General features: G+C 46.1%; 1 protein-coding gene across 5 annotated transcripts in view; it reads left to right on the top strand.

Moving 5' to 3' along the window:
• kcna1b (potassium voltage-gated channel, shaker-related subfamily, member 1b) overlaps positions 1–11,354 on the top strand; it is a 19,693-nt gene extending 8,339 nt beyond the window's left edge. For 2 of the 5 annotated variants that reach the window (XM_037981299.1, XM_037981298.1), the window contains 2 exons: positions 208–410; positions 617–8,987. In XM_037981299.1, coding sequence (XP_037837227.1) covers positions 765–2,255 — 1,491 coding nt within the window. In that variant the 5' untranslated portion in view covers positions 208–410; positions 617–764 and the 3' untranslated portion in view covers positions 2,256–8,987. Of the gene's footprint in view, positions 1–207; positions 411–616; positions 8,988–11,247 lie in introns of those variants that run through there. The other 3 variants (XM_037981301.1, XM_037981300.1, XR_005234438.1) reach the window with 2 other exon arrangements.
• The last annotated feature ends 3,838 nt before the right edge of the window (positions 11,355–15,192 follow it).

Here is a 15,192-nt window from a genome sequence, read left to right on the forward strand (position 1 = left end):
CCTCCCTCCTCCCTCCTCCTCGCGCCCTCCCTCCTTCCTCACTTTCCCTTCTCATGAAATCCTGCAATATGCTTCCAAATTAGCGGACCGGTTCGGTTCTGCTCGGATCTGCGGCTGTTTTTTTCCTGCTTGTTTTGCTGCTTTCTGCTGATGCTGCAGGGTTCGGTCCTCCCATCAGCTCTTCATCTTGCTCCTCTTCCTCCTCAGCATGATTTTGAAACATGCCAGTCGGGATTTTCGCCTCCTCCTCTTCCTCCTGCCGGATTGACGCTGAAAGCCAACACCAAGAGGATGTGGACCGGGACAACATGCTGCATTAATATTTCACAGCTCCTGTAAAGCGATATTAAAGCTCGAGCTGCGCAGAGGGAGGTGCGCAGAGAGAGGACATCTGCTGCTCTCCAGCTAAGGTAGGTCTCCTCTCAGGATGGTTGTTCTGGGAGGAAAGTGAGGGCTGAGAGAGGAAGAGCAGCAGGGCTGGAAACTTACTGTGGTAAAAAGCCAGCAGCTGCAGGAGGAGCTGAGGAGGAGCTGCGTGATCTGTGCCTCATCAGGAACAACAAGGAGAACCTCACATGGTGACGAACCTGTCTGTCTGCTTGTTTTTATCGCTCAGGTGGAGAACCGAGAGAACGTTCGGCTCAGAGGTGATGATGATGATGATGATGGAGGCTCTGCACAGCTTCTGGCATCTGTAGGAGCTCCAACCTGCCCCCCTAACACCGCCTACACGTCCTCCTCCTGTCCTCCACCCACCAGGAAGGATGACCGTGGTGTCCACGGAGAACATGGACGACACCTCCACCCTGCCGGGTCACCCGCAGGACCCCTACCCGCCCGACGACGACCACAACGACCACGACTGCTGCGAGCGCGTGGTCATCAACATCTCCGGGCTGCGCTTCGAGACCCAGCTGAAGACCCTCGCCCAGTTCCCCGAGACGCTCCTCGGGAACCCCAAGAAGCGGATGCGCTACTTCGACCCGTTAAGAAACGAGTATTTCTTCGACCGAAACCGTCCGAGTTTTGACGCCATCTTGTACTATTACCAGTCTGGAGGGAGGCTGCGGAGGCCGGTCAACGTCCCGCTGGACATGTTCTCCGAGGAGATTAAGTTCTATGAACTTGGCGCGGAGGCAATGGAGAAGTTTCGGGAGGATGAGGGTTTTATCCGGGAGGAGGAGCGACCTTTGCCAGAGAAGGAGTTCCAGCGGCAGATCTGGCTCCTCTTTGAGCACCCAGAGAGCTCGGGGCCCGCCCGGGGGATTGCCATCGTCTCAGTGATGGTTATTCTTATTTCCATTGTCATATTTTGTTTGGAGACTTTACCGGAGCTGAAGGAAGATCCGAGTGACCGGATGCATGTGGTGGGGAACACCACCATATTTTACAAAGCAAACGTCCTGACAGATCCTTTCTTCGTGGTGGAGACGCTCTGTATCATCTGGTTTTCCTTTGAGTTGATCGTACGGTTCTTTGCTTGCCCCAGCAAGGCAGCGTTCTTTAAAAATATGATGAACACTATCGACATCGTGGCTATAATCCCATACTTCATCACCCTCGGCACGGAGCTGGCTGACGACCAAGGCAACAGGGAGGGCAGGGGAGGAGGGGAGCAGGCCACCTCTTTGGCTATTCTCAGGGTAATCCGTCTGGTGAGGGTATTCCGGATCTTTAAACTGTCCCGACACTCCAAAGGGCTCCAGATTCTGGGGCAGACTCTAAAGGCCAGCATGAGGGAGCTGGGGCTGCTCATTTTCTTCCTCTTCATCGGCGTCATTTTGTTTTCCAGCGCCGTTTACTTTGCCGAAGCCGAGGACAAGGAGTCCTTCTTCACCAGCATCCCGGATGCTTTCTGGTGGGCCGTGGTCTCCATGACAACTGTCGGCTACGGGGACATGTACCCCGTGACCATCGGGGGGAAGATCGTGGGCTCGCTCTGTGCCATCGCCGGGGTGCTGACCATCGCGCTGCCGGTGCCGGTCATCGTGTCCAACTTCAACTACTTCTACCACCGGGAGACGGAGGGCGAGGAGCAGGCGCAGCTGCTCAACATCAGCAACCAGAACTTGGCGTCGGAAACCAACTCGAGCCGCCGCAGCTCCTCGGTGGTCAGCAAGTCGGAGTACATGGAGATAGACGAGGACTTGAACAACAGCATAGACAACTTTAGGGAAGCGAACCTTAGAACTGCCAACTGCACGGCCCCGAGCCAGAACTGTGTGAACCGGGCCAAGCTGCTCACAGATGTGTGAAGCAGCTCCCTGCGCGCCGCTGTAAATAGTGTAGAAATCTGGATGCTTTATCTCCATCAGTGCATTTTATTCTTCTTCTCTGCTTTGTTCTTCAAAAGGTATAAAAGACTTTCGTGCACAAACTAAAAACTTGGTTTGCAAAGGTGAGCAGGTGTTGGCAGCTGGAAGAAAGTTACGATATTTCGTATCTTGAACCCTTAAATTATCAGATATATTTACGTATTTATACATGAAGCTAAACCTTCCAGTTCTGGGTCCAGAGGTCCTGGTTTGGCTTCCTGGACAACCCTCAAATTAAAGAATGACCCAGTCCGTTGTAAAATGATCAAACCTTTTAACTTTGCATTCCACGAGAGCTTCATGTCTTTGCTCCAGAGACGGACTCCAGGTGCTTCAGGCCCTGTTTTAGTTCCCAGTACTAGTTCTAATATCCCGGATAACCTCAGAGAAAACTAGGACCCAGTTTGTGGAATTTTAAAAAAGAATTCCAGCGTTAAACCCTGAAATGATCAGACACATTCCACGTTAGTAAAGAGGTATTCCACCAGTTTTACAGGTGAAGTTCTTCTGATCCAGAGCTTCGGGTGAGACAAGTCCTGGTTCCGTGTCCTGGACAAGTCTGGGATATGTTATGACCCGCTTCCTAAAGCTGGAAAATACCGACTAAAGACAGTGACTCTAATAGTTGTCAAATTAAAAAGCTTTTACTCTTTGAGGATCCGTCCAATAAAATTCTGATCCAGTTCAGAGAAGTAAGAAAATAACAGTTAAAGTTAAAACTTGAACCGTCAAATTTTTAGATTTATTCCATAACATTAAAGGGGAGTGCCACCATTTCTTTGAGTTGAATCTTTTTGGTCCAGAGTGGAGCTTTAAATACGACAAGTCCTGGTTTTAAACCCAGAAGGAGAAGTTCAGAACAGATTTACTGAACTTTGACCCTTTAAACGGTCAGAAACCTGACCTGATCAATCTGCCGTTTGTTTCTCTAACAGAAAGGAGAACCAGAGATGTAGTGTTTTAGTTGTTTGACCCAAACTAGACGTTACTAATCTGTCCCGTTAGTTTAAACCTTCGTCCTCATCTCTCTGGTGGTAAAACTGTGGAATGCCTCTTTAATGAAACTGATGAACTCCAAGCTTAGGCTGCCAAAACAGACTGCCACTGTCATTTTTAAAACTTAGAATATTTTTAAATTATCCAGCTCTGGAGAAGTTAATTTAGGGATCTAGGCTCTTTAAAGCACCTTTTATATTATCCTAAAAAAGTCTGAAACCAACCTGAAAAGTCAGATATGCAATGTTTGAAAAGATCAACTAATAATAATAATATAAAAGTATTTAGTTCAAATTTACCGAGGATCCTGCTGACACCTGCCAGACAACTTTCAGGACTAAAAAAAGGACAAATTCCTCTGAGGACGAGGTTCCTCTGGAAGAAGCATATTCTGAGCGGATTACAGTTCTGGTCTGGGTGGAACGTCCAGAAGAACTTTGAAGAACCCGTCGCGGGGTTCAGGCACTTTATGAGGAACCAACAGGAAGGCCGATCTGCTGCTGCAGGTATTCTGCCTGATGCCATGCAACGCTCCTTTATATAAAAGCATGTGGAGACTTGTTCCTCTCTTATATCAGCATGCACACAACGTTACCTCATTCCACGTTCTGCATTTCGTCTCCTCTGGCCCTCGTCTCTCCTCCTGGAGAATTTGTTTTCACCAGAAGTGCTCTGGCTGTTTGTGGTTGACTCGGAGCATTTATGTGTTGAATGTTTAGGGGAGCAGGAAGATCACGGCATGTCAGATCCTTCAGCATTATGGCCCAAGCAGCTCTGATCCAGTTATACTCCGTGCATGACATCAGTATTAAATTGCTTGCAGTTGTGGAGGGACCTTTTAGAGGAGGATGATGATGATTCTCGTTGTCAGGCTTTCCACAGGAAACCGTGCATGAGGGAGCCAGCTAAAAACAGAAGAGATGAATCTCTTAAAAAATTACATTTCAGAATTTTCATCCTCCTTTTTCTTTTTTTATTCCTTTCGAGCTTTAAACCTTGACGATGGAATGCATGGGAGCAGTTGATGTGGTTTGTGACCCAGTTTTTCCTTTTGCATTTGACTTTAAAGAGTTTGAAGAAGAGAAGCAGATTAATATTTAACATAGATATATTTCTAAAGTTATTTTCTGGTGCCTTGAATCCCGTCTTGTTACAGAATTGACTGAAGTGCCTCCAGTTGCAGTTAGACAGGAGCTTCCATCCCGTCATCATGAACACGAGTCAGATTACTGGAGACGATGCAACAAACTGCTTTTCAGAACAAGTTTCAGTTTCTTGTGGATTTTCTGTGACATAAATCTAAATATGCCCCCCCCCCCCTAACGTTAGGTCAGATGTCCCTCAGCAGGTGTCTCCTGGACCTCCATCCACAAGCGTCTGACATCTGACCGCTCTCTGTTTTCAGGTCGGTCTGCAGGTTTCAGAACACAAACCGGTTCTGATGCATGTTTGGCTCACGGTTCTGTTGGGTCCAGGTTCTGGCCAATAAATTCTGCCGTAGAGGCTTTCTGAGCCCAACCATTGCTGGCTTGTCAACAAATATTATAAAGAAAAGAGGAAAAAAGTTCAAACTATCATTTCTGTTTTTATCTGTGGTAACATTTATGCAGGAATGTTACCACATGTTAAATCATCAGTCCTGGTTTAAAGGAAATTGGATTTCTGGAGATTATTTGGGAACATCTGCTTGATGTTTCATGGCCCACTGTGGGGTCCTGACCCAGACTTTGGGAACCGCTGGTCCAGCTGGAGGTCGTCCTCCTTCATTGGCCCATCTTTGTACCGCAGCATGATGCTCCCACCACCATGCTTAACGGTGTTTAAAAGCCTCTCCTTCTCCTGGCTGATTTTGAAGAAAAGTTTTAAAAGATAAATAACAGAAACCGTAACATGGCATCTCCTCCAAACATCCTTCATTTCTTCCTGTCCAAACTCTGTCTTTGTCTCATCTGACCAGCAAACTGTCCTCCAGAAGACACTTGTCCTGTCCATGTGGACAGCTGCAGGTTTCAGTCCAGCTTGAAGGTTTTGGAGCGTCTTTCTTGGTCCTCTGTCCATGGTGATATAAAACTTCACTGTGGACAGGGACACTGGTGGACAGCAGGTTCTTGAGCCTTGGTTGCTCCTGGACATCAGAACCTGTCTCCTTCCATCTGAGGGGGACACATCAGAACCTGTCGTTACAGACAGATGATCTCTGAATCTGAAGTTGTTTAAAAATGGCTCCAACTTTTAGAAATCTCTGTTCTCCTTCTTAAAAGTTCCTTAGACGTTCCTGGTTGTTCTGAGTGTTGGTCAGTGTTGTCATTTTATGCTGGCAAAGAGAAACGACTGGCTGCAGTCCATCATGATCACTAACAGGAAGTTGATGGGTCCTGTCAAATTAAAAGACCTGCACCATTTAGGAAATTAAAGGCGTAGCTCTGAGCAGAGCTCAGAGGATCGTTGTAAATGACGCTCAGCTACTACCACACCAAATATTACCTCAGTATTTGTAAAACTGACTGAATTTTAGCTGTGCTTCTGTTCGCTAAGGCTGCCTAGCTGTGACAGCCATCTTGAATCAGATTGACTCAAAAAGGTAATAAGTTGTAGACGGACAACCTTTCCTTTCAGAGAGGTTCATTAAAATCCATCCAGTGGTTCAGGAGATATTTTGCTAACAGACAGAATTAGCTGAGTCAGCTGTCGAGCTACGTCATCTGTCTCCAAACGTTCGGCTGCTCTGACTCTGCTTTCTGTAACTTATTTAACTTTATTTACAAATATTTGTCCCAAAAAAATCATTTCAATTCCTCCAAAACATTTTTTAAAAATCGTCTCTTTTTGTCTTTTCCTGCTACCTTTAGCTACTGTTGTGCTAATGGTAGCTTTTAGCTGCAGCGTTGCTAACTTTAGCTTCTCCTGAGCTTCACAGAAAGTCCACTTTGTGTAATTCTGACTTGTTTGTCGTTGTTGCTGTTGACTCTTCCATCCTGGGGAAAGAAGGCTTGGAAGGATTCAGACGTTCATGATGAGAGGATGAATTCCTGACTGGAACTCCACAGCGTGCAGCTTCGCTCCGACAGAAACAGTCTTTTTGTCCATAAAGTCCTCCTGGACGTCCCGGTTGATGACACACACTTCCTAAAGCTTCAAAAACGATTAAATTAGATTCTGAAATACCAAACGGCTGCTTGAATCAGCCGCTCGGGGATCTACGGACAGATTTAATTAGCCAACTCATTAAGTGCCTCGGCTCTGAGTCCAAACAAGCAGAGATTCTGCCGCCGGATGAGCCGTCCGAGCTGCGATCTGCTGACTTATTGGTTACTGAGGCAAGTGACCCATTTTCCCAGAAACATCCTTTAATGTCTTACAGTGAGACGGCTTGTTGGTGGGTCTGTAACTGGACCGGGCTGCGGTCCTCGCCTGGGTTTCATGTTTGTCTCAGAAACACTGCCGCTTTGTTTGGGACCAAAAACCCGCAGCTGGGAGTGAGATTAGCTTGTTTTTCAGCCGAGCTGTTGGGCCCTGGATCTGCTCGCTGGGATGTTTCTGTTTGATGGATGGAGGTTTATCCGACTGAACGCAGGAAGAGGATCCGGCTCGCTTTGCCTGGGAGCTGTGGATGGTTCTGTTGGGAGAGGGTGATGGATCTGTGGAGGCACTCAGAGTTTCCTCTGCAGAGTTTCCACAGACATTAGTCACTCTGCAGGCCTGGAAAATGGCTGCTGCTGCTGCTGGTTGAGGCCGATTTTCTGCAGGACAGAAAAATCTTTTCTGAACCTCCAACCTGAATAATTTACTCAGAGCGGGATGTTTGCATCACGCATCCCATAATCCAAACTGAGTGTGACAGAAAGCAGTGAAAGTGGAGGAAAAGCTGATTGTTTGTGTGTAACCTCCTGCTGCAGCGCCACCTAGTGTCGGACGTTTCCAACACGTGAGACGTCTCCATGAATCACAGCAAACTCGGATGGATGTTAGGACTGACTTTCATTAGAGTCATGCTGATTTTAATCATTAACCTCATCTATTAGTTTTCTTTATTTAGTGCATAAATAAATTCCTGAGTCATCAGACGTCATATAAAAGTTTATAACTTTAAGGGAAATGAGCTCAGAGGAGCTGCTGCAGAAATAAGATGTTTAAAATAAAAAAATGACATTAACCTTCTTTAATTAAATGTTTTCTGCAGCTCTTCAGATCAGCCTGTCTGAATTCATCGTTCAGTTTTAGACGATCAGAAACAATCTGTAAGCGTGGCATTGGTTCCAGTCTGGACCAATCAGGCTGCAGTGATGTCACTTCCTGCCGAGCAGGAAGTGTCTGAACTCAGCTCTGCTGGAGTCATCTGTGAGTTTTTGTTTTTCTGCAGAATGTTTCCCAGCCTGTCTGCACAGGAAGCTGAAACCTCTGAATCCGGTCTGATGGAGACAAACCAGTTCAGCTGTGGAGGTTTTCAAAATAAAAGAAATCAAAGTGAACAGAAGTGACTGTTTGTTAGAAAACTCACTTTCTGAACCTTTCAGTGTTTAAACAAGTTTATAAATCATCTGAAACTAAAGAAAGTTTATCTTTTATTACAGAAAGTCTTCCAACAAAGGAAGTGTTTAACAAATAAAAGCTACCAGTAAATTCTGCTCGGCTCAGAGTTTACAAAAATCTGATCAAAGCTTTTAATTTTAAAAAATATCTTATTTCCACAAAGTAAAAAAAAGAAATGAAACATTTTCAGCAGAACTCATCATTTACAGACGTACTGATGGGATTTAATCATTTGTCTCATTTTTATAGTAAACAGTTAAACAGAAAACTTAATTTTTGCTTTTCTGTGCAGAAAAAAACAATTTAATGTCATTTTAATTAATTCTGCAGATTTTAAAAACAAGAATTTAGAGGAATAGTTTGTCAGGTTTGTGTGAATAAAATAAAATCCTTCAGGCAACATTACAAGAAGGGAAATATTTCTGAGGATGTTGGTTTAAATAAGGCTTTTATTTTGAAAATATTTTTCTGTTCTGCAGAATCTTTTTGGTGGAAAAATCATTTTTCAACCAACTGATTCATCTGGAATAGATTTTATTTTGTTCAGGAACCTTTCAGACAAAGAAACCATCACATAATTTCCTGTTGACTTTCACGGTAAAAGCCTTCAGATTGTGTCATCAACCGTCGACGATCCGTTTAATTAATATATTTAAAAACATATTTCCTTCAGATTAGGGATGAAAAACCAAACTTCCTGAAGTTTTCTTCAGTTTGTTCGACTCCGAGGGACCAAAAGATGTTTTTCTGTCAGTTTCAGATCCTCTGAGCTCCAAACTGCAGGTTCGATGGGATCTGATCTGCCAGAATCCAGACAAACGTTTTGCTCTCAAGCTTCCGACTGCCAGGATCTGAAATCGGCTTCTTCGCCGACGATGATGTGATTTATCTCCACACCCGTTAAACCTGTGACTAAAAACTGCTTTAAACAAGAAAAAAATCAGACATTTAAATACAAATCTGTACCTGCGACTCAGCATCGGCTTTCTCAGCTTTGTGGAGGATTTTAGGATTTATTGATTTTTAATAATAATAATAAAGACTTCTTGCAGCCGAGGAGCTTCAGAGCAGCTGATCAATGTGTTCAAACCAGCTTTTAAACATGATTTCATTTATTTTAGGTGAATTTATTACCAGAATTTGCTATTTTATTTTAAAAAATCAGCTGCTGGAAGCATTTGTGGGCTTTATTGTCAAATTTCTTTTAAGCAAACAAACATTTTAGAAGAAACTGAACTGAAAACTAAAGAAAGACGAGTTACTGAGTTTCAGTTTTTAACTTGTTTCAGCAGCATGAAGACACAGGGTCAGAGGTTAAATTTAGAAAATGAAAAGAGATCACAGATAATAATCCGTGCTGATCAGACATTATTCACCGTGAGGCCCGGTCTGGGTTCTGTTGGGCGGATAAAATCAGCAGATTGAACTGAACACGATTCCTCTCAGAAGCCAAAGTCTCGTCCTGACGGAGACGGCTGGACGTCCCACTGTTGGACATTTACCTTCAAAGATCAGATAAAACTGAACGGGCTGCTGGATCCTCCCTGACCCCGTCGGTCGTTCATGTCGCCGTTCGTCGGGTCGTTTTGTTGGGTTTTATCATTTTAACAAATAATTGCTGCTTTTTATTTGCATAGTCTGTAAACTATGCAAGAAAACCGTTTCTGTTCATTCTGGTTTCATCTGACAGCAGATTAATAAACTCTGATAACTGAAACTTTCGGTTGTTTTTTTGGCAGAATGTTGGAGCTCTAAACCCGGTCCAGTTGGAGCTCTAAACCCGGTCCTGTTTGGAGGTCTAAACCCGGTCCTGTTTGGAGGTCTAAACCCGGTCCTGTTAGGAGCTCTAAACCCGGTCCAGTTGGAGCTCTAAACCCGGTCCTGTTAGAGCTCTAAACCCGGTCCTGTTTGCTGCTCACGGGTCAAGAAGTTCTGATCCAACTGATAGTTTTCCCTCAGGGACTGCTTGTCTGAGGCTTACTTTTCACTCTGAGTTTCTGCCTGAATCACCATGGCAAACTGCTATAGCTGAGAGTCGTCCTCCTCACAGACTGACAGCGGGTCACATGATCCTTTTTTCTTCAGATGACCTCCTGAGTTTTCATGGGTTCCTGTAGAACAGCTGAAGTTCTGCTCGGTTCCAGCAGCAGAACCTCCTGAAGTCAGGAGGTGTTCAGGTGCTGCCAGACTTTTATTTTTATAAAGTACCCTGACTGACGCCTGAGTGGCTCTGTTTCTGTCTTTTTTGGCTTTTAGCCTTTAGCTAGCCTTTTGCTGCTGTTAGCTTCCAGCTGTTCTAAACGCTGCAGCTTCACAGGAAATAAGACAGACAGTAAATTAATTCTTTCTCTGGTTTTCTTTCCTCCTGATTCTCTGACATCAAGGGGAGTTGATATCTGAAACTAAAAATAGAACAAAAGATTGAACTAAAATAGAACTCTGAGAACGTTGTGGTTCTGCAGCAGACGACGTCAGGAACAGCAGCTTGCTGTGCAGGTTTTTCACACCATAAATGTCGTGTTTTTAAGCGTAGAGTTTGAATCCTGTTTGCATGAATCCCACGGCGGCTGCAGCCTCCGGTAACCGTCGGGCTGTTCTGTAAGCGAGGAGAGCAGAGTGCATGCTGGGTTGGTGTGGGTGGAGGAGCAGGGACATCCAGAGGAGAGAAACACGAAGAGGTAGACGCTTTCTATTTCAGGAGAAAGATAAACATCTCTACATCCAAAGGTTCGGCCAGTTTGCAGCGTTCAGGTGTTAACACGACGCCAAGGTGAGCGGCCATGTTGATTCTCCCTGCTGGCTGCAGCTCAGCCTCAAAAATGCAGACTTTAACATTCACAAACAGGAAGAGGTTACACTCTGGAGTTTCAAAATAAAGCTTGTAGATGAACTGGGGGCCAGATCCGGTCCTCTGACTCCTCTCACTTTGCTCCACATCGTTCTGACAGATTTCACACGAGAATAAAAACATTAAAACGTTCCTCCAACGTCTCATCAGATCTGTGTTCTGGTCGGATTTATTTAGCAGCATGCTTCAGCTGTATGTTCACAGTTTTGAGGGATTAGAAAAGTATTTTTTTAAATGTAACACTAAAAAGTTGTTTCAGATTATTCCACAGGTTCTGTTCTTCCAACATGGCCACATCTAGATATCTATGTGGACCTGATTAGATATTTGACGTTCGTGAAAAGTGAATAAAAAGCTGCAGGATTCAGGATTTAAGTCCCCAAAAATTAAAGAACAAACAGGAAGATGTTCTAACCTGGAGTTTCAAAATAAAGCCTAAATACTCTCCAAAATAAGAGGCTGTCACTGCTTAGATTATTACATTTCTCTGCAGAACTGTTTCAGCTGAAATTGAAATTTTCTGACCGTTTTCTGCTTCTCATTATGTTCCCTCTTTAGGTTTTACGCAGCTTTTCCAAAGTGAAGCCACATGTTTCTGATCATTTTAGTTTAAGCCTCAAAGTAGCGATCCAGATGACATATTTCTACATTACTGCTGGTGATAAGCATTATGGGCTGTCAATGGGTCCCAAATCCCCTCTCTGCTGCTCTTAATCTACTGAGAGGAGGAGAGGCTGCTTACATAACATCAGAAAAACTGGATAATAAATCATCTGGATCCAAGAAGAGACCAGCTCTGAAGACCGACACGGGTCAGAACCTCAGCAGAGGTTGAATGTGGAACCAGTCTGGGTTATCAGCAGCAGAAGAGATGAACACCTAAAAACCCCCGATCTGAGACTAAATGAGCTGCTGAGGACAACCTGACCGCCATGACTGCTCCTCCCCGTTTGTCTCTCACGGTTTGGACAGTTTGGACAGAGTGTCTTTGAGGAAAGTGTGGATGTTCTAAGTCAATGTCTGAGAGGAGCTTCCTCCACACAGAAGACTTCAGAAATGTCTGTGGGTCCTCACAAAGTCCTCATGACCCGTTTGCAGAGAGATGCTGACGCAGCAGAAACCTGGCTGAGGGCCCATATGGATACTGGCTCTGGGAGCTTCACGTCAGCAGATTCAGAACCACATGAAACCCAATCGGCCACCTGTCTGACCCGGGCCGCATCGGCCTGTCTGCTGCTTTGTGTTTGAAGGAAGCAGCCCGGCCCGGCCCGGCCCGGCCCGGCCCGGTCCGGCTCGCCTTCTCTGCGCCTGAATGCCCTGATGCCGGCTCAGGTGAGGGCTGGAGCGCCGCAGTGGAAAATGAAACCGGAGAGCTCAGGAGAGGAGGAGGTTCAACACGGAGCTCCTCAGATCAGACAGGCAGGTCCCAGGTCCACATCTGAGCTGTGTGGGGTTTACATGCTCTCCCATGTGTGTGGGCTCTGATTGGACCATTCCAGGACATCTACCTGCTGCTCCTTGTGTCTCTGAGCTGCGACCGGTGGAGACTTCTTCCACTGCACGACTCAAAGTTGTGGTAAAAGGTGAGTTTTTCCACCAGCAGCTTTTATTTCCTGACATCACCAGGTCTCCAGCGAACGCAGCAGCTCAGCCCCTGAACTCCTTCCACCAACAACAATCAGCAAACTTTGATGTTTAAAACTGATCCAGAGCTGTCCACCCTGAGAGACATTGTAGCCCCGCCCCTTCCATTGTCCCGCTGGAAGGTGGACCTCTGTCCCAGCCTCAGATGTCAGGAAGAGTCCAGCGGCTTTAACCCCACAGCATGACACTGCCACCACCATGCTTCACTGTGCTTCTCTGATTTCTCAGTCTGACTTTTGATGGATGACCCTCTCTTGGCAGGTTGGATGTGGGGACGCAATCTTTGTTTTCTGCCGGCTGAGCTCAGATTTGGTCTGATAAACATCCCTAAAACACACTTGAAGTACAGCTCGTCTTTGCTTTAAACTCTGTCCTTATCAACCCTGTTTGTCTGTTAGCAAAATATCTAATGAGCCACTGGATGGACTTTAATTAATCTGCCAGAAAATAGTCAGTCCACCACTCAGTAACTGTTGGAGTCCAGATGGCCGCCACAGCTGGTCAACAGAAACTGTTAGAACTGGGTCAGTTTTACAGATCCTGAGCTGGTAGTAGCTGAGAGTCATCCCCGTCACATACCTCCAGCACCAACAGAAGTGTTGGGAGGTTTGAACTCATCCTCTCTGTAATAAGATGATCTCAGTGGAAAAGGTGGCGGGTGATATGCATTTCCTCTCTGAATGCTGGCCTTTATCCTGAATCTGGGTTTGTTGCAGCTGTTGGGGGTTCAGGATCATTTCTGTTAACCCGTCTTTGTCTCTGAGAGGTGTGCTCTTCATGCTCAGAGGTGTCGGTTCTGTTGGGCCTGCCAAAGCGGGTCAAATCTGTGGTTCGGTTAATGCAGGGGCTCGTCTTCCTCGTTGCTTTTTGTTTTGTTGCGCTGCTGTCGTCACAGTCAGGCTCTGTGCCCGGCAGCGAGACCGACCCGAGGACCGGCCCGGGTCTTTAATGCACTCTGACAGAGGATCCTGGCGCCGTGCTCGTGCACGTGCACATACTGTAAGGACTGAGCTGCCTTTTGAGGCCCGAGACTGAAGGCTAAAAATAGGAGCTGGTGAATAATACGCCGAAACGACCGTCTTCAGGACAAAAGGACTTTTGGAAACTGGTCTCTGGAGGGTGGAGACGGACTGAAACGGGTCAAACGTCCCCACCGTCTGAGCTCAGAAGAACCTCAGAGGTTAAAAGTTTTAATGTTTGTGTTGTTATCAGCCGAGTCAGGATTATAAATCATTCATTTAATCTGTGTTACGTCTCAGTTTCATCTGCTGAATAATTCAAATGTGACCGTGATTCACCGTCCGTCCTCCGTTCATTCATCGGAACCAGAGGTTCTCCGCCTTCTCTTAACGAGTTCCACCTCCAAGTTCAGAGTAGTTCAGAAACCTTGTTCTGTCTGACCCCTGCCTCAGCTGCTGGCTCTGTTTCTGTCTTTTGTTTTAGCTGCTTTTAGCTTTTAGTTTGTTTTGCTAGTCCTGAGAGTATCTTCAGATTGAACAAAGTGGTGATAAAACTGTTCAGCTGCCCTCAGAAGGTGAAGCCTTAGATCAGTATTTTAAGTTTTCAGATTTTACCTCCAGGACTAAACAAAGTGGGCGGAGTCCTGTTGGACCCCAGCAGCATTACAGTTTGAGTGAGCGGACCTCACCTTCATGTGGGCGGGCCTTACGGGTCAGGTGTGAAGGCGGGGCCTCGGCGCTCTGACACTGAAGCTGGTTCTCGGGACGTTTCAGTTTGAGTCATGGACGGATTTAGGAGGAACCATGAAGACGTAAAACACACCTAACCCGGGTTAAAGGTGTGACTGTTCCACACAGCTGTTACTGAGAAAAGGACCATTTACTTCCTGTTCTGGGCTCTTCTTCTGCCTCATGAAGCTAATTACAGGGACCTTGAGTCAGAAGGTCTAAGGACCATCGTCCACCTCGGGTTCTCCAAACCTTCTCCACCGCAGGTTTGTTTGAAGGTGTTTCTGATTGGAGCCAGACTGGCGTGGCGTGATGTGGAGAGACGCGGCACCAACTGTTGGGGGTTGAAGAAGACAAATATGGACAATAAGCCATTTAACACAGAGCCTCAGTAGCTAAAGATGCTACTGAGAATGATTTTCTCGAGTCCCACAATCGGTGTTTCGTGACCCACATTGGGTTCCCGAGCCCAACTTTCGGAACCACTGCTCCAAAAAGCTCAGAACCTTCAGCTCATGTTTTGGTCTGAAGCTGGTGTTCTGACAGTCCTGATCAGGGTCCTCAGCAGACCTGAAGGTCTGCAGCGCCCCCTGGTGGCGGAGCGGCGGCGCTGCGGTCCCCTCCGTCCAAAACAACAATCAGGGAACCACGCTCCATCACATGGCTGTGGGAGGGATGCTGCGCTCGCGTGGAGACCAGCCTTGGAAACTGGAGAGTACTACAGAGTGTCGCCATGGTAACCGGTGAAGAGCGGGAGGAGGAGGAGGAGGAGATGTCAAAAACTGAGGGCGGAAAAACGAAGGCAGAGGAGACACGAAATAACAACTGATGATGTAAGAGAGTAAAGAACTCCAGGATGTTTGTTGATAAACAAAAATATTTCTTCATCTTACAGCAACCCCCCCAACACACACACACACACACACACACACACAAAGAAAACCGCTCCAGGAGGCTTTTATTTTAGCTCCCTATTTCTTCTTCTTGTGTTTTTCCTGAGTCACATCTCTGATGTGTGACCCGTTAAATCAGAGGTAAAGTAGGACAACCTCTTCCTGCCGGGCCTGCTCAAATATCACCATGGAAACGCAAACAAACCCAGAACCTGAGGGGTTCTGCTGGTCTGAGGTCAGCTGCAGAACCAAACAAACCCAGGACTGAGAGGTTCTGC

This window comes from Kryptolebias marmoratus, linkage group LG18, assembly GCF_001649575.2.
Source record: "Kryptolebias marmoratus isolate JLee-2015 linkage group LG18, ASM164957v2, whole genome shotgun sequence".
Taxonomy (NCBI): Eukaryota; Metazoa; Chordata; class Actinopteri; order Cyprinodontiformes; family Rivulidae; genus Kryptolebias; species Kryptolebias marmoratus.